This window comes from Piliocolobus tephrosceles, chromosome 4 (assembly GCF_002776525.5).
Source record: "Piliocolobus tephrosceles isolate RC106 chromosome 4, ASM277652v3, whole genome shotgun sequence".
NCBI classification, from domain to species: Eukaryota; Metazoa; Chordata; class Mammalia; order Primates; family Cercopithecidae; genus Piliocolobus; species Piliocolobus tephrosceles.
In genome coordinates this window covers 75,127,505-75,150,425 of record NC_045437.1, presented here as the reverse complement: position 1 = coordinate 75,150,425, position 22,921 = coordinate 75,127,505, and the positions used below count along the sequence as shown (strand labels likewise).

At 36.2% G+C, this 22,921-nt stretch overlaps 1 protein-coding gene across 2 annotated transcripts in view; it reads right to left on the bottom strand.

The window, feature by feature from the left end:
* Window positions 1–22,921, bottom strand: part of SCAMP1 (secretory carrier membrane protein 1) — a 116,078-nt gene that overhangs the window by 45,252 nt on the left and 47,905 nt on the right. For both annotated transcript variants that reach the window (XM_023214925.2, XM_023214926.2), the window contains 4 exons: window positions 15,646–15,744; window positions 14,617–14,725; window positions 12,258–12,386; window positions 6,863–7,022 (listed from right to left, as the gene is read on the bottom strand). In XM_023214925.2, the coding sequence (XP_023070693.1) occupies window positions 6,863–7,022; window positions 12,258–12,386; window positions 14,617–14,725; window positions 15,646–15,744 (497 nt within the window). The remainder of the gene's footprint in view (window positions 1–6,862; window positions 7,023–12,257; window positions 12,387–14,616; window positions 14,726–15,645; window positions 15,745–22,921) is intronic.

The following is a 22,921-nucleotide window of genomic DNA, read 5'->3' as shown; positions in this document are numbered from 1 at the left end:
CAACAGAGTAAATAAGGCAATTATTTACTGTAGCAATACAACTGTACAAAAAAACAAAATATAATCACAATATACTAGAAAGTGCAGGTGTAAATAATATTTACATAGTAATAAATAAAGAACTCCAAATACTAGTCTAACCTAAAATCATTGTTACATGTAACAGAAGGACTGTGGGGAGAAAGGAAGTATGTGCGTTGGGGAAAAGGGACAACACAAGCTTAAGAAAAGCTGAAGCTTTACTCTCCATAGCAGCGAATGAGTAGAAGACAACTAAAACTTAAAAATCAAGAAATGGAAATTCACTTCCAGCATGACAGAATGAGGAAGTCAACACATTCGCTTCTCAAAATACCATAAATATGGATCAAACTCTAAAACAACCGTTTCAGTATTCTGACCAAAGGCACACAACATAACAAACTGAGAAACATCTATTCATGGAAACTACTGAACTCTGGTAAGAACAGCATGAGTCTGTGGCATTCTTGATTAGAACTGCTCTCATTCCCCACAACTCTCTCGGCAACGTATTTCAACCAAGGTAGGGCAAATCACAAAAATTGGCACCCTCACTGCAACTCCCAGAAGGAACCCAAAATGACCAAGTAGAAAGTATGCCAGAAATGCAGGGTTGGTTTACAAAAGTCAATCAATGTAACTCATCATATTAACAGAGTAAGAGGACACAGATCACATGATTATCTCCACAGATCATGGCAACAGAAAAGCATCTGGAAAAATCCAACACCATTCATGATTTTTAAAAAAAAACCGCTCAACAAACTGGAAACAGAAGAGAGGTTCCTGAGATCTACAAAGGGCATCTACAAAAAAAAACCTACAGTCAATATCATCCTTAATGGTGAATGCTTTCTCTTAAAATTGGGAATAAGGCATGGATGTTACTCTTTGTACTTCCATTCTCACTATCCTAGAAGCTGTAGCCAGTTTAATAAAGCAAAAGGAGGAAAAAAGAGAGATAGTTAATGAATATGTAATGAATAGTGTTTAAAGATAACCACTTTGGAAGGAACAAGCAAACATTTTTAATTGCGAAAGACAGTGTCATAATGTATATGGAATCCCAAGGAATCTGAGCATGCATGTGCACCAGCACACACACAAACTACTAGAATTAGTGAAGGAGGTTAGCAAGGTAGAATGATACAAGATCAACATATGAAAGACAACTTTATTTCTAACTACGAGCAACAAACAATCCAAAGAGGAAATTAAAATAATTCCACCTAAAATAACATAAAAAGGATAAAACACTGAGTAACAAATTTAATAACAGAAGTGTAAGATTTGTGCAATTAAAACTAAAGAACATGACTGAGAGAAATTATAAAAATCTAAATAAATGGAGAAAAATCCATATTCACAAAATCAATGCTGTTAGGGTATCAATTCTCCCCAAACTGGCTTACAATGTTAACGCAATCCTTATCAAAATCACAGCATGGTTTTATTTTTATTTTAATTTTTTATTTTTGGTAGAAACAGGCTGAGTCCAAAATCTAAATGAAATGCAAAGGACTCTGAATAGCCAAAACAATTCTGAAAAAGAAGACAGTCAAAAGACTGACTCACTATAAAGCAACATTAGTCAAGAAAGGCATATTGGTATAAAGACAGGCATATAGTTCAACAGATCAGAATTGAGTCCAAAAATAAATCCTACATCACTGGTCAATAGCTTTGCAAGAAAAGTGTCCAAACAATTCAAAGGGAAAAGTACAAAAATAGACCTATCCATATATGGCCAAGTGATTTTTCAACAAAAGTACAAAAGGATAACTTACAAAATACAGTCTTTTTAACAAACAGTGGAGGAATATTTGGATACCCATAGCAAAAAGATGCATTTAGACCCTCACACAAAATAAAGACCAATAATCATATACAATAAACAAAAATTAATTCAAAATGTATTATACACCTAAACACAAGAGATAAACCACAAACATCTAGAAGAAAATATAAGAGAAAATCTTTATGGCCATGGGTTATGCAAAAGGATCTTAGACAAGATAGTAACAGGACAAGACCAAAAAAATTGATAAATCAGACCCTTAAAATTGAATGGTTTTCTGCTTAAGGCACCACTAAGAAGCCACACACTGGGATAAAATATCTGCAAATTGTTAAGCAACAAAACAAAACAACTTCTATCTCCAACACAGAACTCTTACAACAAAATATATTTTAAAAATAAACTTAATAGTAAGAAGTCACCACATTGTCTTCCACAATGGTTGAACCAGTTTACAGTCCCACCAACAGTGTAAAAGTGTTCCTATTTCTCCATATCCTCTCGACCATTGTGGAAGACAGTGTGGTGATTCCTGAAGGATCTAGAACGAGAAATACCATTTGACCAGCAATTCTATTACTGAGTATATAACCAAAGGAATATAAATCATTCTGCCATAAAGACACATACAAACGTATGTTTACTGCAGCGCTATTCACAACAGCAAAGACTTGGAACCAACCCAAATGCCCATCAATGATAAACTGAATAAAGAAAACGGAGCACATATACGCCATGGAATACTATGCAGCCATAAAAAAGAAATGAGTTCATGTCCTTCGCAGGGACATGGATGAAGCTGGAAGTCATCATTCTCAGCAGACTAACAAAGGTACAGAAAACTAAACACCTCATGTTTTCACTCGTAGTGCAAGGGGAGGGAGAGCATTAGGACAAATACCTAGTGCACACAGGGCTTAAAACCTAGATGATGGGTTGATAGGTGCAGCAAACCACCATGGCACATGTACACCTACGTAACAGACCTGCACGTTCTGCACATGTATCCCAGAACTTAAAGTAAAAAAAAAAAAAAGACATAAATCATCTAATTTTTCCATAAGAGTGGGTGAATTTTATAGTATGTACAATATATCCTAAGAAGGCTACTTAAACAAAACCAAGGAATGGCAGTATATGATCATTATTTACAATATAAAGGTAAATGCCCACCTAAGTCAGGGGCAAGAACTGTTGGTAGAAAATGATTAAAATGGGGTCATTATTTTACCAAAAAAATCTTTGTACAGTTACTTAAAACTGTATATAAAATAACCTGTATACAAAGATGTATCACTTTTATAAATATTAAAATACTTTTAAAAATATTCTCTACAAGCTAAAAAAAGGTTTGGGGGTCCAAACACATATGATAAAACTAAAATTATAGCTAGAGAACGACAAAGATTATCAAAATTCAACCTAATGATTACCTATGGAGCAGGGAAATGGAAACATACTAGTGCTTCAGCAGTATTGATAATGTTTCATTTCTTTAAATTCACCAGTGGGCTCACAGTTCATAGATGACTCATTATTATGCCTTTTAACTTGTGTTTCAAGTATTCTTTGGTATGCATTAAATATATCATAATTACAAAGTGGGAGAAAGTACTATTTTGAAAACTGTCTTCAAAGCTACAAATAATGGCTCTATAAAATATAATCTATAACAAATCACAGTTCACTTATAGATCATAAAATGTAAATGATAAAATCTAAGAGGGTCCAAAAAAAGTTAAAAATTACAACTACTATTTATTCACCATCTATAATGCAAAACTTGTATACATTATTTCTAATCCTCCTTTCAACTCTACAAATATCCCTCATTTAAACCTAACAAACTGAAGCTCTGAGTTTTACTGCATGTGCTCAGAACCACACAGCTTTTTAAGTGACGAAGCCAGGATCACCAAGCACTATGCAAATATTCTTTCTCAGTCAGTTTCTAACAGTTGCTCAACAACATTCAACAATAATGCTGCCTTGTTAATAATTACCTAGTATTTTGATGTATTTGCACAAAGACTAGTGATTTGTGGAAGTACAAGATTCAGGACCAAGTTGGGGTTTTTTTTTTTTTTTTGAGATAGGATCTCACTCTGTCGCCTAGGCTGGAGTGCAGTGGTATGATCTTGGCTCACTGCAACCTCTGCCTCCAGGTTCAGGCGATTCTCCTGCCTCAAGTTGGGATTACAGGCACATGCCATCACACTCAGCTAATTTTTTGTATTTTTAGTAGAGATGGGGTTTCGCCATATTGGCCAGGCTGGTCTCGAATGCCTGACCTCATGTGATCCACCGGCCTCTGCCTCCCAAAGTGCTGGGATTACAGACATGAGCCACCACACCCAGCCCCAAGTTACAATTTTGTAAACTACATAAATAACAAAATGACAACTTCATGTTTAATCCTGATACTTAATAAACTTAACTTTAATAAACACATACAGGGCCGGGCGCGGTGGCTCACGCCTGTAATCCCAGCACTTTGGGAGGCCGAGATGGGTGGATCACAAGGTCAGGAGATCGAGGCCGTCCTGGCCAACATGGTGAAACCCCATCTCTAGTAAAAATACAAAAAATTAGCCGGGCGTGGTGGCAGGCGCCTGTAGTCCCAGCTACTTGGGAGGCTGAGGCAGGAGAATGGCGTGAACCTGGGAGGCGGAGCTTGCAGTGAGCTGAGATCCGGCCACTGCACTCCAGCCTGGGCGACAGAGCCAGACTCCGTCTCAAAAAAAAACATACATTTGAAACTTCGCTATATAATTTTCCTTCAGATTTTTACAATGAGATTACCATATGGAGAACAAAGTCCTGTAAATATATCAATATAAGGAAATGCCAGAGATACATAACAGGAAGGTATATTAATGATTATGAATACTTGAATTCATCTTTCCCCACAAAAAGTATTCCTCTTGGGGTTGGGCGCAGTGGCTCATGTTGGTAATCCCAGCACTTTGTGGGGGCTGATGTGGGCGGAGGCAGAGGTGGGCGGATCACCTGAGGTCAGGAGTTCAAGACCAGCCTGACCAAAAAGGTTAAACCCTGTCGCTACTAAAACTACAAAATTAGCCAGGCATGGTGGTGCACACCTGTAATCCCAGCTACCTGGGAAGCTGAGGCAGGAGAACTGCTTGAACCCAGGAGGCAAAGGTTGCAGTGAACCGAGATCAGGCCACTGCACTCCAGCCTGGGCAATAAGAGCGTAACTCCGTCTCAAAAAAAAAAAGTATTCCTCTCAGTTCTACTCTGCACAGTGAAAACCAGATTATTAATATATTTGTATATACTCTAAAAGACTGAGATGCAACAAGAACTCAGCCTAGGGATCAATAATGCCAGAAGTAAAAATGTTCAATCGAGTATTTTTATTTCAACTGCCAAAATGGGGGAAAACAAAAAATACCAAGTGACTTCAGGAAATAAAAGGCAGAAAGTTGGCTTTTAGTCATTTATTTTGGCTACATAAGTCACAGAAGGTTTAAAATCCAAATTCCCTAGTCTCAGGTCACTTTTTTAAAAAAGTTTCATAAAGATATCCTCACTCCTACCAGCCAGCATCATCACAGATTGGTAACATATTGGTAATGTGATGGAGGTCATTAGGCAGAGGTTAGACGTCAAAAATAAATAGAAAAAGCCTTGTGAGCCACGCTTAGATAACCAAGAAAATAACAGCAATAACTCAGATCATGCAAGGAGTAAATATGTCTCTTTCATTCCTCTGCAACCCATGTCTACAGGAGAAGCTCTCTCCGTTCCTTGGCAACCAATCTCCCATATTTTAATGTATCCAAAGGTTCTTTTCTCCTTTCCCTTCTCCCATCATTTCTTCCCTTCACTCCTCCACTCATCATTTCTTCTCTTTATGCCATTTCTAAGTAATAATTTACTTCTTCATTGTCTGACACCTTTTCTCTCCAAATTCCCTAATGTTCTCCCATCTCCTGTTCTCTTCTGTTTCTCCCCCATCTGTTTACAGATCTGGGTTTCTAACTCTATGTGTGTGTGTGTGTATGTGTGTTACACATTCTGGTTAACTAAAAAGATTTTAGGTTGCAATGGAAAAATATATTGAACACTTGAATGTGGCCAATTTCCCTAATATATCTTTAAACAACACATGCATATATCCTAGTAATGTTACCCCTTATTCATGAGAGTTGAAATAGTTTGTTATTCACAAATGAGTTTACTCAAATAAAAATGAGTTAAAAAACTATTAAATATATGAACCCATATAGGACTATCATTTCCATCAGTATTTCCCAATACTTCTTAAAGCAATAGTTCTACAAATAATGGTTGCATGGTCAAGTCATAAAGCACAAATCATACTAGGTACTTAAAGAGTGTAAGAAATCCTGAAATGAAGAAACTTGCTTAACCATATTATCCAGCTGTTTCCAAATTTACTAAGCTTATGAGCTCTTTTTTTTCCCAGCACCTATTAATATCCCATAGAACATGCACTTAGGAAATGTTAACCCTAACCATGATTAAAATATACTATGTAAAGCATCATACTTAACCTAGTAGCATAAATGGTCTTTAAAATGTTGCTGCCTTTGAAAAAACCTAAAATGAATTTATAAAGAAAATAATCCAAGTTGCTAGGTGCAAATGGCTCTTTTAAATATTGCATGTATATTTACCTTTCCTAGGTTAATTTAAAAATTAAAACTGTAAGCACCAATTGGGATTTTGAAGGTAGGGGTGGGGTGGGCAAAGAGCAAAATTTTTCTTAAAGTATAACATATGGAAGAGAATATTTTACAAATACTGACTTCTAAGACTGTTCTTATTTTTCCATCAATTTTCATGTTTGGTCTTGTCAAATGGGAGAAAAAAATGGAATTTTATGACTTACAAAATCCAATAAATACACAGGCATGCTATATTGAACTTTCCTGAATGTATGTTATACAACAATACAAGAATTTTTTAATGAAAATGTGTCAATTTTCCCTTTAAGGTGTACTACCAATTCTTCACAGGTTTTAAAGAGTGTGTTTTAAAGTACACACATTTTACCTGAAAGCTCCATAAAGTGGTCTGTACCAACAGACGAATGAACAAGGAGTAAAAAGCAAGAACCACAGGATACTCAATCCAAAATCAACCGCTCTTGCAGAATCAACACAAAACCAAGCCAAGCATCCGAAGATATTTAGAAACAGTGTTACTGCATGGACTGTGGAATCAGAAAACAAAATAGAAAAAGAAATGTTTACATTCAATTTATGAATTCATCCAACAAAAAACTGTAAATAAAAAAATACTTCCTAAGAGCAAATGTATTCTACCCCGTGTTTCCATTTATATTTTTCAAAACACTGCTGTATCTTAACGTATTTGATTTGAAAACAGAGTATACACAGGAAAGCGAGTCTTTTTTTTTTTTTTTTTTTTTTTAGTAGAGACAGGGTTTCACCATGTTAGCCAGGATAGTCTCGATCTCCTGACCTCGTGATCTGCCCGTCTCAGCCTCCCAAAGTGCTAGGATTACAGGCTTGAGCCATCAAGTCTTAATACATGTACTGTTTGGCAAAAATTCTGTTGGCCCTCGCCTCCTCACAATGACGTAGCTAAACCAGAGGCACACTACCTTAAGGGCTTCTTCCCGAAAAGGAAACATATGATGTCTCTTGATCTGAAGCCCAAGAAGAAAAGCAGTGCCTGCCAGGAAAAGACGCAGGACTTAGGAGGAAAAACTGTATCTTTACAGAAAGGGGCTGCAGACTAAAAACTGGACTAAAAATACTAATACAGCAGCAATTTCTAGTGACTGTATACTCAATGCATAATGATTATTCATTCATCTTCATAGAGCTGTCCATTTGTAAAATCCTGAAAAGAAACTTGCATTTTGGTAGAGGATTAAATTTATTAAGTCCCCTCTTCACTTCCCCACACTACATAATGCATTTTAGTTACTGTGGCAGGCTTTTCTTTTGGTTAACACAAATAGATGTTGACAAATTCATCATATGCTGTTAATAATTACTTTCCCTGACAGACCAAAAACAAAAAATCTGTAACATCTAACTATACCATGATCCTAAAGAACTACTTTGACCCACTGTAATTAATAACTGTTTCAAAGGATTTTTAAAAAATTTATTCACAGGCTGAATTTATTATAGTAAGTACATTCTTACATAAGTTAAAAGAGTGTTAAATGTTAATTATCAAATCAACAAAAATACGCCAACTCTTGAATTAAAATTAACAATTGGGAAAATGTATTGGATCTAGTTTTTTTAAACCTCAAACTTTAAGATTTCTTTACAAATCAAATAAATTAATAATTAATAAAACAGGATATACACACACATTCTGGGATGCCTAAATTTGCTCTTACCTAACCCACCAGATAAGTAAACAAGCTCTAGAGCTTTAAAAAAAAAAAAAAAAAAAAGCTCTTAGATTAAGACAATCATTTAACCTCTGTAAGCTTCAATTTTTCAGCTTTTCCAACTTTAAAATTCCATTCAATTCTATCACAAAAGAAACACTCTCACTCATTACTCTAGTCCCATTAGAATTTTTAACTCTCAGGAATGCTTGCTCATAATAAATTTACTCAAAACCCTTGGCATCAAAATGAGGGTGGTTGTGTTAAGATCTTAAAAACAGAATTGAAAAGACTGTAAAATAGAAAATTATTACTAGGCAGCATTAAATAGCATCCAGTTGCCTTAAAAAGTTTTAGACCTTAAGAACATTCTAGGACGGGCGCGGTGGCTCAAGCCTGTAATCCCAGCACTTTGGGAGGCCGAGACGGGCGGATCACGAGGTCAGGAGATCGAGACCATCCTGGCTAACACGGTGAAACCCCACCTCTACTAAAAATACAAAAACTAGCTGGGCGAGGTGGCGGGCGCCTGTAGTCTCAGCTACTCGGGAGGCTGAGGCAGGAGAATGGCGTAAACCCGGGAGGCAGAGCTTGCAGTGAGCTGAGATCTGGCCACTGCACTCCAGTCCGGGCGACAGAGCAAGACTCCGCCTCAAAAAAAAAAAAAAAAAAAAGAACATTCTAACTAAATGTTAATTTTCAAATTATGTTATTTCCTAATCCACTGAAAGATAAAATATATGTATAATTATGCTTTAAAGTTCATGAAAATTCTTCCAAGTATAGATGAAAATATCAATCTAATTTTGTGTAATAAAAATGTTTTTCTAAATGTTTTCTATGAAACATGATCAATAAATCATTTACTTATATCCCAATGAAGACTAAAATGTCCAAGGCTAATTACTGAACAATCTGTCCACTTACGCAGAGTTCAAAAAAGAAAGGTAAGGTAAATGTAAAATATGTTTCCATAGTGCTAATTTCAGTCCAATTTGAGTGAGTGATGAATCAATGCTGGTAGACTCCAAGAGTAGGCAGAACACTAAAGAAATCTCTGGGCCATTTTGTTTATGTGATTTACAAGTTGAACAACTCTCCTTCACATAAAATTTCAGTTTGCTTCATTAAGCACTCAAATCTGGTATTAGTTGATCTAAATTTGCAACATTATAATATTCTTCTTGGTAAGTTCTGAATTACAATATAGATGCCTAACATAAATAGCTTTATAACAGTATATTATCTCAGTATATTATCTTCACCAAATGGTCTTTAATGTAGATGGCTTGTTTTTATTTTTTCCTTTTTTTAATTCAAGAGTACACTCAAAGAGGTTGAAATTCATTTCACAATATTTCTATTTGCTTCAGTTCATTTATAGTTTAAATTATGTGCTTCAAATAAAGTAGCTTTGAAAGCATATCTTCTTCACATTCAGCTTAAAATGTAAATTACCTCTTCATTTTGGTTCTTTGTTCTTTGTAGGTGGCAGAAGCTGGAAATCTAGACTCTGAGCCCTACAGTCAAGCTATACACCTCCTTCCTTACTTACGTAATGTTGAACAAGTTACTCAAATTTGCTAAGCTTTAGTTTTCCTATCTTTAAAACCAAATAATGTAGTACTTCCTTCGAGGTGTGGTTAGGATTTAATATAGTAAGATAATATATATAAAGTGATTAGCACTGTGACTGACACAAAGTAAATCCTCAATAAATATGAGCTCTCATTGTAATTATTATTATAGTGTGAAAACATTAGTCAACCCCCAAATCAAGAGGTTAATATATTCTAAAAATAATTTATTACAACAGGCAATATTCTACAAAATGTAGGCACATTAGTAAGCTGGTAATAGATCTTACTTTGTTCCAGGGAATCTGCTTCTTCAAAACAGAATCCTAACTGGAATCGTAAGCCCTTTGAATACAGTTGACAGACATGCCAACTGAACAAGGCTGGAGAAAAATATAGTCAACTACATTATTTCTGTGACACTCAGAAGGTGATATATTTCTAAGACAAAACAGATCTATTCTTTTTTTTTTTTTTTTTTTTTTTTGAGACAGAGTCTCGCTCTGTCGCCCGGGCTGGAGTGCAGTGGCCAGATCTCGGCTCACTGCAAGCTCCGCCTCCCGAGTAGCTGGGACTACAAGCGCCGGCCACCTCGCCCGGCTAGTTTTTTGTATTATTTTAGTAGAGACGGGGTTTCACCGTGTTATCCAGGATGGTCTCGATCTCCTGACCTCGTGATCCGCCCGTCTCGGCCTCCCAACGTGCTGGGATTACAGGCTTGAGCCACCGCGCCCGGCCGACAAAACAGATCTATTCTGAAACAATCAGCATTGATAATTAATCATTTAGTTAAAATTAACCATCTCTCCCATTTAATCTCTACTTACTGAATTCCTTCTATAATTTTCTTCCAACACCCATTTCCTCCAAAAAATATTTTCCTAGTTCTAGCTACTCAGGAGACTGGAGTAGGAGTATCCCTTGAGCCAGGAGTTCAAGTCCGGCCTGGGCAACATAGCAAGACCCCATCTCAAAAAATATATATTTATATTTTTTTCACTAGGTCAAAGAACATACATGTAAAATACTAGGCTGGCTGGATATGGTGGCTCATGCCTGTAATCCCAGCATTTTGGGAGGCCAAGATGGGCGCATTGCCTGAGGCCAGGAGTCCGAGATCAGCCTGGGCAACATGGTGACACCCCATCTCTACTAAAAACACAAAAATTGGCCAGACATGGTGGTATGTGCCTGTAGTCCCAGCTACTCAGGAGGCTGAGGCACGAGAATCACCTGAACCCAGGAGGCGGAGGTTGCAGTGAGCCAAGATGGCGCCATTGCACTCCAGCCTAGGCGACAGAGCAAGACTGTCTCAAAATAAATAAATAAATAAAATAAAATGCTAGGACAATTTCTACCCATTTAAAAAAATAAACATATATAAAATATAAATGCATATATTATACTGACTAAATAAAAATTGGTTAGCATGTACATATACATGGAATCATTTAATATTAAAAATATATACTACTGACACTCAGGATTCAGCAAAAGATATTAGATCAAGAATACCTCAAAAAATACTAAAAACGAAGAGTTAAAAATAGACTATCCATTAGGAATCACTTCTCATATTCCAAAACAACTTGGCATACATGAAGAATGCTCCTAAAAGATTTGGAGGAAAATTATCTCATCCATTAAGGGAGGGGCGGTAGTCTCATTAATCATAAAGTAAAAACAAGTAAATTTCCTCCATCAAGAATGTACCCTACAAATTATCCATTAACCCAGATGTTGTGCATGTGAGAACCCTCAATAGCTACCTCCCCTTCTGACATGATATCAAAATGAGGCTGAGACTACTGTTTGGAATACAAATGAAACTGAGAGTAAGTGGGAGGTCTGTGCACACACAGTAAAACTGTTAACCGCTTGACATTTTGTTTCAGTATTCCATGAGTTATTATACTCAAAGTGATGTGAGCATCAAAGCCCCAAATGTATATTCTAATGTTCCGTTCAACAAAATGTCCTGTATTAATTAAGCACTTTCAATAATAAAAGTATCGCAAATGAAAACAAAAAGTAAACTGTATCCAAAGCTATGAAAAGAACAATTAGTTTATGTAATAATTTATGCCTTTTTAAAAACAGCTATAACACCTATATTTAACAGAACTCTTTTAAATGACCTTCCTTTGCATAAAATTAGTATGCATTATTTTTTCCAAGCAAATCATGACTAGATAACATCTTTCAAGGAAAAAGAATCTTACAAAATTTTACCCACATGACAGAGAAGTTGTCTTTTCCTCAAAAGAATGCCAGTTCTCAACATACAGGTTTTTCTCAGCCAAGGACTTACATTGTCACATACAGTACATTCTGAAGTACCTGAATATGATATGTTTCACTCTGAAATCGTGATTATTAAGCTTTTTGTATAGAAAAAGAAGACTGGTTTGCTATATTATCCTTGAAATAAAAAGTGGATTTTGACAACAAAAATACAAATTCTAAGCAAAGATATAAATTGTTATATACTCACACATCCACAAGTAGTACATAAGCTTTACTGTCTTTTGGAATTCTACAGGAATGTCTACAGAAAAATCCTGATAGAAACAAGGTCCAACAGGAAAATTGCTAGGAAGAGGTGGCCAATTATTTTTTCTACCTGTAAATTGTTTTAAAAAAAGAAAAGGTTATTTATATTATAACAAATGTGACATTCTTATTTTTGTTTCACAATAAAGAAAAACTCCATTATTTTAATAAAAGTTTAGAAAAACTGTAGTACTATATCTCTGTATTCCTAGAACTTTGAAAGATAAGCTTTAGATTTTTAAAAAATTTTCTCAGAATACCATCACCTTAGAGCACATTAGATGGTAAAATAATTTTCCAGTGTCATATCATATCACATTTAGCAGGAACCATTTATGTATAGAAAAAACAAGAAACAAAAAGAAAGCACATATCCAGTGCTTCTGCCCTAAAACAGATTTATTTCACAGTCCCGAGTCTGGCTGGCATGTAAAGGCCATCCAGTTTTTAAACTTCAATTTTCTCCTCAGCATCTTAAATCTTCAAATATAATTCTGTTATAATTCCTATCCCATGTGGAGAGAGACCAGCTTCTAATTTTTTCAAGTTTTCTGTTAAGTCCAAGATTAAACCAATACCAAAGAAAGAAATTAAGAATACTCAAAATCTGGGAAATAATAATATCCAAAAGATATATGTACGAAAACCCTACAACAAAGAAAACATGAAACAGTCATGATAAGGAAGCTAAGGAATTAGAGAACCTTTAAAAACGCAGAGAGAAAAACAAATTCAAACATTAAAGGGGAAAAAAAATGTCTCTATATAAGAAACTAGATTAAAAATAAGACTTGAGAAATGGTGGGGGAAATAAAAAATTAAAGAAGTCAAAACATGAAAACAGAGGGTAAAAACAGCACCTAAGGCCATTTCCCAATTTTAGATGTTATATCCCACAATTTTTAAAAACTCAATTTTACATACTTTTTCCAGACCAGGGTAATTTTTATAGTACAAAGAACAATAACCTATTTCTGATTCTCCCCAATGAGTCTCCTGTGTTCCATTTATCATACTATTCAAATTTCATATAGTTCATTTATCATACCAATCTCATACTATTTGAGAAGCGGCAGTGAATACTTGTAAAGAAGAGAAGCTCTGGAACCATAAGTGGCTAGCCACCTACTGGGCAAGGTCACCTTGGGCAACTTACTCTCCCCTCCAAGCCTTAGTTTCCATATCTGTAAAATGAGAATAAAAACTGTACCACCCCTCACAGGATTGTACTGATGATTTAAGTATGAGTTAAGAGCAGAAAAGTACTAAAATGTGCTAACATACTGCAGTCTAATTGTTAATTTCCTATTCTTTGTTACTGTCTTTACTAACATATCTCTCATAGAAATAGTTTGTCTTTGCCAGTACTGAAAAAATAGGATGGATTTTAGTTACAGGTACTTCAGAAACATTGGTCTCAGTTCAACTTTTAGTTTCTCCTTCTATAGATGCTACCTCTGATCCTGCAAGCAAGAAAATGACTCAGGATAAATGTGTTCTCACAAAGCCCTAGACTTACACATTCTAAGATAAAAAGAAATAGTTCTGTATATTGTTATTGTTCTAGCTTTGCATTGCATCAAAGCTAGACATCCTAACAATGACTTATCTAGCTCATCCCAGACATCCTAACAGTGACTTACCTAGCTCTTTTATCTCTTCTTACTCAGAGACTGCTAGCTTTCCCTAAGAGACTCCTTTGAGGTGCTTTGGCAGGCACAAACTGAATAGAATTCACTGCAGACTGCTAGCTTTCCCTAAGAGACTCCTTTGAGGTGCTTTGGCAGGCACAAACTGAATAGAATTCACTGCAAACAATTCACCGCTTTTTTCTTTGGCATCATATGAATACCTCAGGCTTCCAATTTTTCTAACATGATTTGACAAAATACTTGTGAGGACTGGGGCAGATAATCTGAAATTGACCTGAATAAATCAGATAGGAGTCAAATGTAGGGTACATGCAAATGTACTCACAAAGATTCAATAGAATCAAGGAGGACCTAACTGCAGAATCAAAGGCTCCTGGCCTCAGAGTAAGCAAAAATTATCGTATTCACATTCATTCTGTGTGTGATGAGGCTAACACTGTTCTAATCTATCAACAAAAGACTATGCAAATCAGCCAAGATTAGAAGGCTACAGAGTATCAAGGAGGCAATCTGCTGTGTCTGATCTCCTTGTTAGAACAGGAAAACAGGGCAGGGTTTTATCCACAGGCCAAATAACCTAGGAGTTAGTATAGACATAATGTAAAGTGTTTAAAAGTTATTTTTATTTCAAACTTCTTTGGATACTACCATGTTGACTGAGGTTTTGCATTTCTCGTTCCCGACGATCTAATTCTGCGGCTTTTCTTTCTAGTTCTTCCTGGCGCTTAAGAAGCTCAGCTTGGGCCAATGCATGTTCCTAAATAAAAAATATCAATATATGAACAGACTGTCAGAAGTATAAAACACTTTAACATTTATATGCTAACTCCTACTTCTCTACTATGAGAGAAACCTAATTCAAACGCACTTCCAAAGTACAGGAATTTTACTGAAGATCATAGTTACAGAAAATATTACAGGGATATTTGGTCCATTTGGTCTTTGGGTTCTGAAAACCCTCAGTGGGAATGTTGGGTCCATTAGGACAGGAAAACTTCTCTTAGTAAAAGTAGCCAGAATCCTTAGGTACTCTGGAAAATGAAATTAAGATGACCTCTATGCCTAAACGAATGAAGAACAGAGGCAACGGGAACAGTTGCGGAAAATGAACAATAGAAAAAAGGGCAACTGAATTGGCTCCTATAAATCAGATTAAATGATATATAAGGCCACCAATGCAAAAATATTTTCTAATATCTTAAATGTTATAGGAGAATGAGGTCAAAGGATGTGATTAAGAAATTCTTTATAACTCAATTTGCCCTTACATGTTATTAGGCATCTTATTAATCTTTCTTCTCAGATTTTTGCAATCTTCTACCTCCTAACACTATTACTTTAGCATTATAACATTCTCCCAATAATATCTATTATTCCATCATTTTTACCTTAATGGTAGTACATGCATTAAAAAGTGAGACCAAAGGCAATAAAAATTTATACACCAAGATGATACACAAATTCAATAATTCCTAATAATAGAATTTAAAAAATGGTATAAGTTGACAGAGAGGAATGAATATTTGAAGGGTGACAAGACAGCAAATCCAGACTTGTAAGTGAGTTAAAAATTAAACAACAGAAATGTAACCATATAAAGAATTATTTTGCTCTGAAAGTAAATGTTATTGATATTATAATTGCCAATATGAATTTATACAACTAACATGAACTAACCTTTGCAATCTGTGTATAAGCTGGATGTTCCTCTGTTGGTTTCATTATTGCTGGTTGTGTATTGGGTACATTAGGCATCTTCACACTACCTGGTGGAGGCTAGGAGGATTAAGAGATGGACAAATTATGTAACACAGATATCCAACTTTAACTTCTTTCAAAAAATGTAACACCAATAAAATGAAAAATCTCAAGATCTGCATCTCTTCATTCCCTGCCCTCTCATAGTCAAGTGTGTGGCAAAGAGCTGCTTAAATACTCCATGTTCATTTTCTCCAACTCATTCATTTTTCAACTCTACAATCAGGCTGCTAATTTTAACACTACAAAACAAACACTCCTCCAGGATACCATACGGTAATAGAGGCTGGGCATGGCAGCTGACGTCTGTAATCCCAGCACTTCGGGAGGCCAAGGCGGGTGGACCACCTCAAGTCAGGAGTTCAAGACCAGCCTGGCCAATATGGTAAACCCCGTCTCTACTAAAAATACAAAAATTAGCCGGGCAGGGTGGCAGGCACCTGTAATCCCAGCTACTCAGGAGGCTGAGACAGGAGAATGGCTTGAACCCAGGAGGCGGAGGTTCCAGTGAGCCAAGATTGCACCACTGCACTCCAGCCTGGGCAACAGAGCAAGACTCCATCTCAAAAAAAAAAAAAAAAAAATACTTTTGAGTTTTGGGGGGTTTTTTAACAGTAAAATACAGATAGAACCAGAAAAAAGAACTACACCAAGGTTTACTGCCAACTCTTTCCTCTTGAGAAAGCTACATGCCAGTGCTCTGAAGAGCATATAAGAAAGTTCTTGGTAGAACCCCACTAAATTGAAAAGAGTGAAAGGGAAGGCCTAAGGAGAGAGAAAATAAATTACCCAACTTCCACTATGCCAGTGAGGATCAGCCGTGTCTGAAAGCTGCAAGATCAGGAAGTAGACATCTACAAGTCCATCAATGGGGAACTAGTTAAATCACTGTATATACATACAACGCAGCCATGAGAAGAAATTAGCTATAGAAGAATGTCTTTTAAAATACGAAATAAAATAAAGCAAGCTGGCCGGACACAGTGATCCCAGTACTTTGGGAGGCGGAGGCGGGTGGATCGCATGGTCAGGAGTTTGAGACCAGCCTGGCCAATATGGTGAAATCCCCTCTCTACTAAAAATACAAAAATTAGCCGGGCGTGGTGGCAGCAGGCGCCTGCAGTGTCAAGCTACTTTCAGGAGGCTGAGGCAGGAGAATCACTTGAACCCGGGAGGCGGAGGTTGCAGTGAGCCAAGATTGCACCACTGCACTCCAGCCTGAGTGACAGGGCAAGACTCCATCTCAAAAAATAATAATAAAATTAAAATTAAATTAAAAAATAAAGCAAGCTACAGAACAGTCTGCATATGACCTTTTCTTCAATAGACACAGATTTATACATGCCCCCATAAAATATCTGGGAAGTCTCAGCCAACTGATATCAGAGGGACTTGCACCTGTTGTTTTATATGCTTCTTTATTATTTGCTTCCCTCGTCGCATGCACAATATACTACTTCAATCAAAATATATTTTTAAAATACTCTTTAGAATGACCGTAAGAAAAAAGAAGAAACAAGGATGGGAACATGAAAAGAACAATAGAAACAAAAACACTAACAGAAAAGAAAAGAAGAAAGGAAAGAAAGAAAGAGAAGAGGGAGGGAAGGGGGAGGTCATGAATAAGAAAAATGTAAGAAAGAAAGAAACTGCACTAGGAAGTTCAAGCATCCTAAGAACTGTTAAAACCAGAAGACACAACCAATATACAGCAGGATTTATCTGACACAGCTAACAGCAGCCCTGAAAAGGAAGCCATGCATAACCAAAGATGTAACTGTAGTTCAGCTGATTATAAAATGCATATACAACAGGCAAGAACTGACAGGGCGCAAAGGCTCACATCTGTAATCCCAGCCCTTCGGGAGGCCGGGGTGGGCAGATCACCTGAGCTCAGGAGTTTGAGACCACCCTGGGCAACATGGTGAAACCTCGTCTCCACTAAAATACAAGAAATTAGACAGGCATGGTGGTGTACGCCTGTAGTCCCAGCTACTGGGGAGGCTGAGGCAAGAGAATCGCTTGAGCCTGGGAGGCAGAGGTTGCAGTGAGCCCAGATTATGCCACCGCACCCCAGCTTGGGCTACAGAGTGAGATCCATCTAAAAAAAAAAAAAAAACGGCAAGAACTAAAAACAGGTCAAACAATTTTGAAGAAAAATAAAGTATGAAGACCTATGATATCAAGGCTTATTATAGAACCATAGTAATTAAGAGTGTAATACAGATGCAAGGACAGAGAAATGTACCAATAAACAAAATAGACACAGAAACAAACCCACACTAATGCAGAAACTTGATACCTAACAGAGGTGTCACTACAAAACAGTGAAGAAACAATATGTTAATCGATAAACGGTACTTGGATAACTGGTTACTCATACTTCACATCATATAAAAAATGAATTCTAGGTAGATTAATGATCTAAAACTGAAAAAGCAAAACTTATAAACACTTTCGGGAAAAATACATGTGAATATTTTTATGAATATTTCTTGAGCTTCTAGAATGTGAACTCTAGAAATATTGTGTATTTTGTTTATGACCTATCCCAAGTACCCAAAATAGTCCCTGAAACATAGTAGATGCTCAGTAAGTATCTGTCAAATTAAGACTGGAAAACACACAAACCATATAAAATTGACGAATTTAATTACACTGAAATTTACAAAAAGTAAAAAGTGAAATCACAGACTAGGAAAAAATAGTTGTAATGCATATAATAGAAAACTGCTACCCAGAATATATAAAGAATTGTTACAAATCCATGAAAATACAAACTAACTGAAAAACTAGCAAAAGATCTGAACAAGCAATAGAAAGAGGTCAATAAACATGTGAAAAGATGTGTTACAGCCTTAGTAATCAAAAAGTGCAAAAACAATCATATATCATTTCGAAACTATGAGACAGAAAAACAAACTCTGACAATACCAAAATTGGGATTTACACAATATACACAATGGTGGTGCATATCAAAATTAAAGCATTGATCAAGATAGCATTTCAAGCACTGCAGTTGAAATAGAAAGAACTGTCAGTAAATGCTGTTGGGTGAATTATTTAAATTGGGGGAGGAAAAACAAAATCCCTGTATCTCCACAGAATTCCAAATGGATTAAAACTTGAATATAAAAAAAAAAAAAACAAGACAAGACGAAAAACAACTATAAAGACACTAAAATACACTCTATAGACTATAGGGCATTATCTGACCTTGGCATGAAGAAAAGTCACTCGAAACATTGAGAAAAGTTGAGGGGAGAGAAATCATAATGAAAAGGTAATATATTTGACCACATAAAGATTTAGAAATTTGATTATATAAAGCATTCATAATCAAGATTAGATGGCAAAATCTAAATAATAAGCAACATATACAATTAGTTAATATATTTCACTAGGTACAGATCAATACAAAATTATCAGATAAACATGCTAGTGAAAAGAAACTGCATTTTTAAAAACTCTGAACAGGCAGCTTATAAAATACAAAAGAAAAATAAACATACAAAAAATCTCAACCTCATTAGTAATCAAAGAAATGCATATTTTACCTAATTATTTTTAAAATGATTATCATCATAGGATTACCACATTTTGAAAAAGATGTGGTAAAATAGATATTCTCACACACTTAAAAGTGGAGATTATAAACTAGTACATGTAGCAATCCTGCAGCACAATTTGGCATTATGTTTCAAGAGCCATAGAAGTATTTATACCCCATGTACTATGAATATCTGGTTTTTAAAAATATCCTATGGAAATAATCCAAGATATTTGCAAATGTATATATGCCAAGAATGCTCACTACAGATTTACAAAAGCAAAGGGTTAATAACCCCAAATGTCCAACACAACAGAGGAAATGGGTAAACTGATACAGTTGTAGGATAGTATACAATACAGCTATTTAAAAGTTCTAAAAGCATATGTAATAAGATGAGGAAGCTAAGACAAATATGTGATAAAAACAAGTTATGAAACAAAACTGTATATACAATATAACATGAACTTCCTATTTTAAAATAAGATGAAAATATATCAAAATTTTAATAGGGATTATTTCTGCACAGAGGGATTAACAGCATTTTCTTGTATTTTTAAAATCTCCATTATAATCTTAAGTATGGTCCTTTAAATGTAAAACCCAAAACTACAAAAACTGTGGAAGAAAACCTAGGCAATACCATTCAGGGTATAGGCACGGGCAAAGATTTCATGACAAAAACTACAAAAGCAATTGCAACAAAAACAAAAATTGACAAATGAGGTCTACTTAAACTAAAGAGCTTCTGCACAGCAAAAGAAACTATCCGCAGAGTGAACAGACAACCTACAAAATGGGAGAAAATTTTTGCAATCTATCCGTCTGACAAAAGTCTAATAATCAGAGTCTACAAGGAACTTAAACTAATTTACAAGAAAAAACAATGTCATTAAAAAGTAGGCAAAGGACATGAACAGACATTTCTCAAAAGAAGACATTCATGGGGCCAACATATGAAAAAAAAGCTCAACATCACTGGTCATTAGAAAAATGCAAATCAAAACCACAATGAGACACCATCTCACACCAGTCAGAACGGTGACTATTAAAAAGAAAACAGATGCTGGAGAGGTTATGGAGAAAAAGGAACGCTTTTATACTGCCGGTGGGAGTTAAATTAGTTCAACCACTGTGGAAGACAGTGTGGTGATTCCTCAAAGATCTACAGGCAGAAATACGATTTGACCCAGCAATCCCATTACTGTGTATATACCCAAAGGAATATAAATCATTCTACTACAAAGACACGTGCACACGTATGTTTACTGTGGCACTATTCACAATAGCAAAGACATGGAATCAAACTAAATGCCCATCAATCATAGACTGGATAAAGAAAATGTGGCACATATACACCACGGAATACCATGCAGTCAGAAAAAGGAATGCGATCATGTCCTTAGCAGGGACATGGACGGAGCTGGAAGCCAGCATCCTCAGCAAACTAATGCAGGAATAGAAAACCAAACACTGCAAGTTCTCATTCATAAGTGGGAGCTGAACACTGAGAACACATGGATACATGGTGGGGAACAACACACACACACACACTGGGGCCTGTCTGGAGATGGGGATGGGGATGGGGAGTGCGAAGGGAGAGTATCAGGATGAACAGTTAGTGGATGCTGGGTTTAATACTTAGGTGATGGGTTGATCTGTGTAACAAACCACTATGGCAGTTTGCCTATGTAACAAACCTACACATCCTGTACATGTGCCCCAGAACTTAAAAAGTTGAAAAAAAAAAGGAAAAGAAAAAGAACTCAAGGCACCTTAAGTGAGATAATAATTCTTACATATATTGTCCCAAATTTACATGGCATTTAGAATTCCTATCTTGATCAATAATAAAGATCTTCCCCTAGCAAAAAAAAAAAGAAAAGCATGGCCCTAAAGTCCTGTCTTCTTGGTGTAATAAGCAGCAACAATAAAACAATGACCAAATATTAATAAAATGCCTGGCAAAGTTAGCCTGGCAGCAGCATATTTCCGGAAAAACACAGAAGAAATTACCCAAGAATGCACCCAGCTGAAATCTTGCTATAAATGCTGTTATTACTTTAAATAACAAAGGAAGTATTAAGTATAATAAACTAGTAGATAAGGATGAAGGTAGGGTTAGAGCTAGTAATGTGATATACTTAAGGCCATAGTTGCTTGTGGTAAAGCAATGATGAGAAATGTTGGAGAGCCACAAATCTCTAATAGCACTGATATAAATCTAATAGCTATTATCCTGATAATTTCTTCACATCTGTAGATGTTAAAGACCCAGTATTTTCTTCAGCCACAACATACTGGATTAGCCAACTCAAGCCAAGTAGAATTCTGGAGGACGACCTCTTTTCATCACTACTAAATACCTATTGTGATGATGGTTCCTAGTTCATTTCCAACTTTTCACTTTGGCACAGATGAGCATCTATGCATGCGTGTGTGTGTGTGTGTGTGTGTGTGTGTGTGTGTGTATGTGTGTGTCTACATGTGTCTCTGTCTCTATCTATCTATCTATCTATATATATGTATATATAAAACAAGCCATTCACAACTATCATTTCTTAAAACACAGCAGATCATCCATATGTAGAGATCCCCTTCTTATACATAATACCTAAAATACTGGACCAAATTTTATTTAAATAATATTGTAAATACACAGCTAATGCAACAAAAATTCTGGGAGGCAAGAAAGCAGGAACTACTAAATCCAAAGAAAGAAGAGCCTTGATACCAAACCATTCACCAAATTACTAGTGATCCATCTGCACTAGTAAACTAGAGGCAAAGCTTTGGAGCTGGTACAAGGATGGTAAGTGATGGACAAGATCCCTGCATAAAGCCAGGAGTCTCTAAAAAATGAGTTTCAGTGGATGAGTAAGAAAAGGGCAGTTTCACAGGAAAAAAAAAAAAAAAATGATGGGAATACCTCCATGTCTTGTCCTTAATTCTGGATGTAGAAGGGGGAAAAAAGGGAAATCTTCCCTGAGAATTCCTAGTCATAAACCTACCAATGACCAGGCATGGTGGTTCATACCTGTAATCTCAGCACTTTGGGAGGCTGAGGTGGGAGGATCACTCAAGGCCAGGAGATTGAGACCAGCCCGGGCAATATAGTGAGACCTCAGCTCTACACAAAAATTTAAAAATTAACCAAGCGTGGTGGCACATGCCTGGAGTCCCAGCTACTTAGGAGGCTGAGGCAGGAGGACAGCTTGAGCCCAGGAGGCAGAGGTTGCAATGACTCAAGATCACGCCACTACACTGCAGCCTGGGCAACAGAGCAAGATTCTGTCTCAAAGAAAACAAAGACAAAACAAAAAACAAAAACCTACCAACTTGCAGATCTCAGGTCAGAATTCTACTACCCACATAGACAAGATAATCCAACCTCCAATTTTCATTGAAAAGGATCTCAGGCTGGTAATGGACTCAGGCATTTGGCAAAAGTAGAGAAACAAACATTAAAACTAGGTGATACGGGTTTGGCTGTGTCCCCACCCAAATCTCATCTTGAATTGTAGCTCCCATAATTCTCACATGTCATGGGAGGGGCCTGGTGAGAGGTAACTGAATCATGGGGGTGGGTCTTTCCTATGCTGTTCTCATGACAGTGAATAAATCTCATGATATCTGATGGTTTTA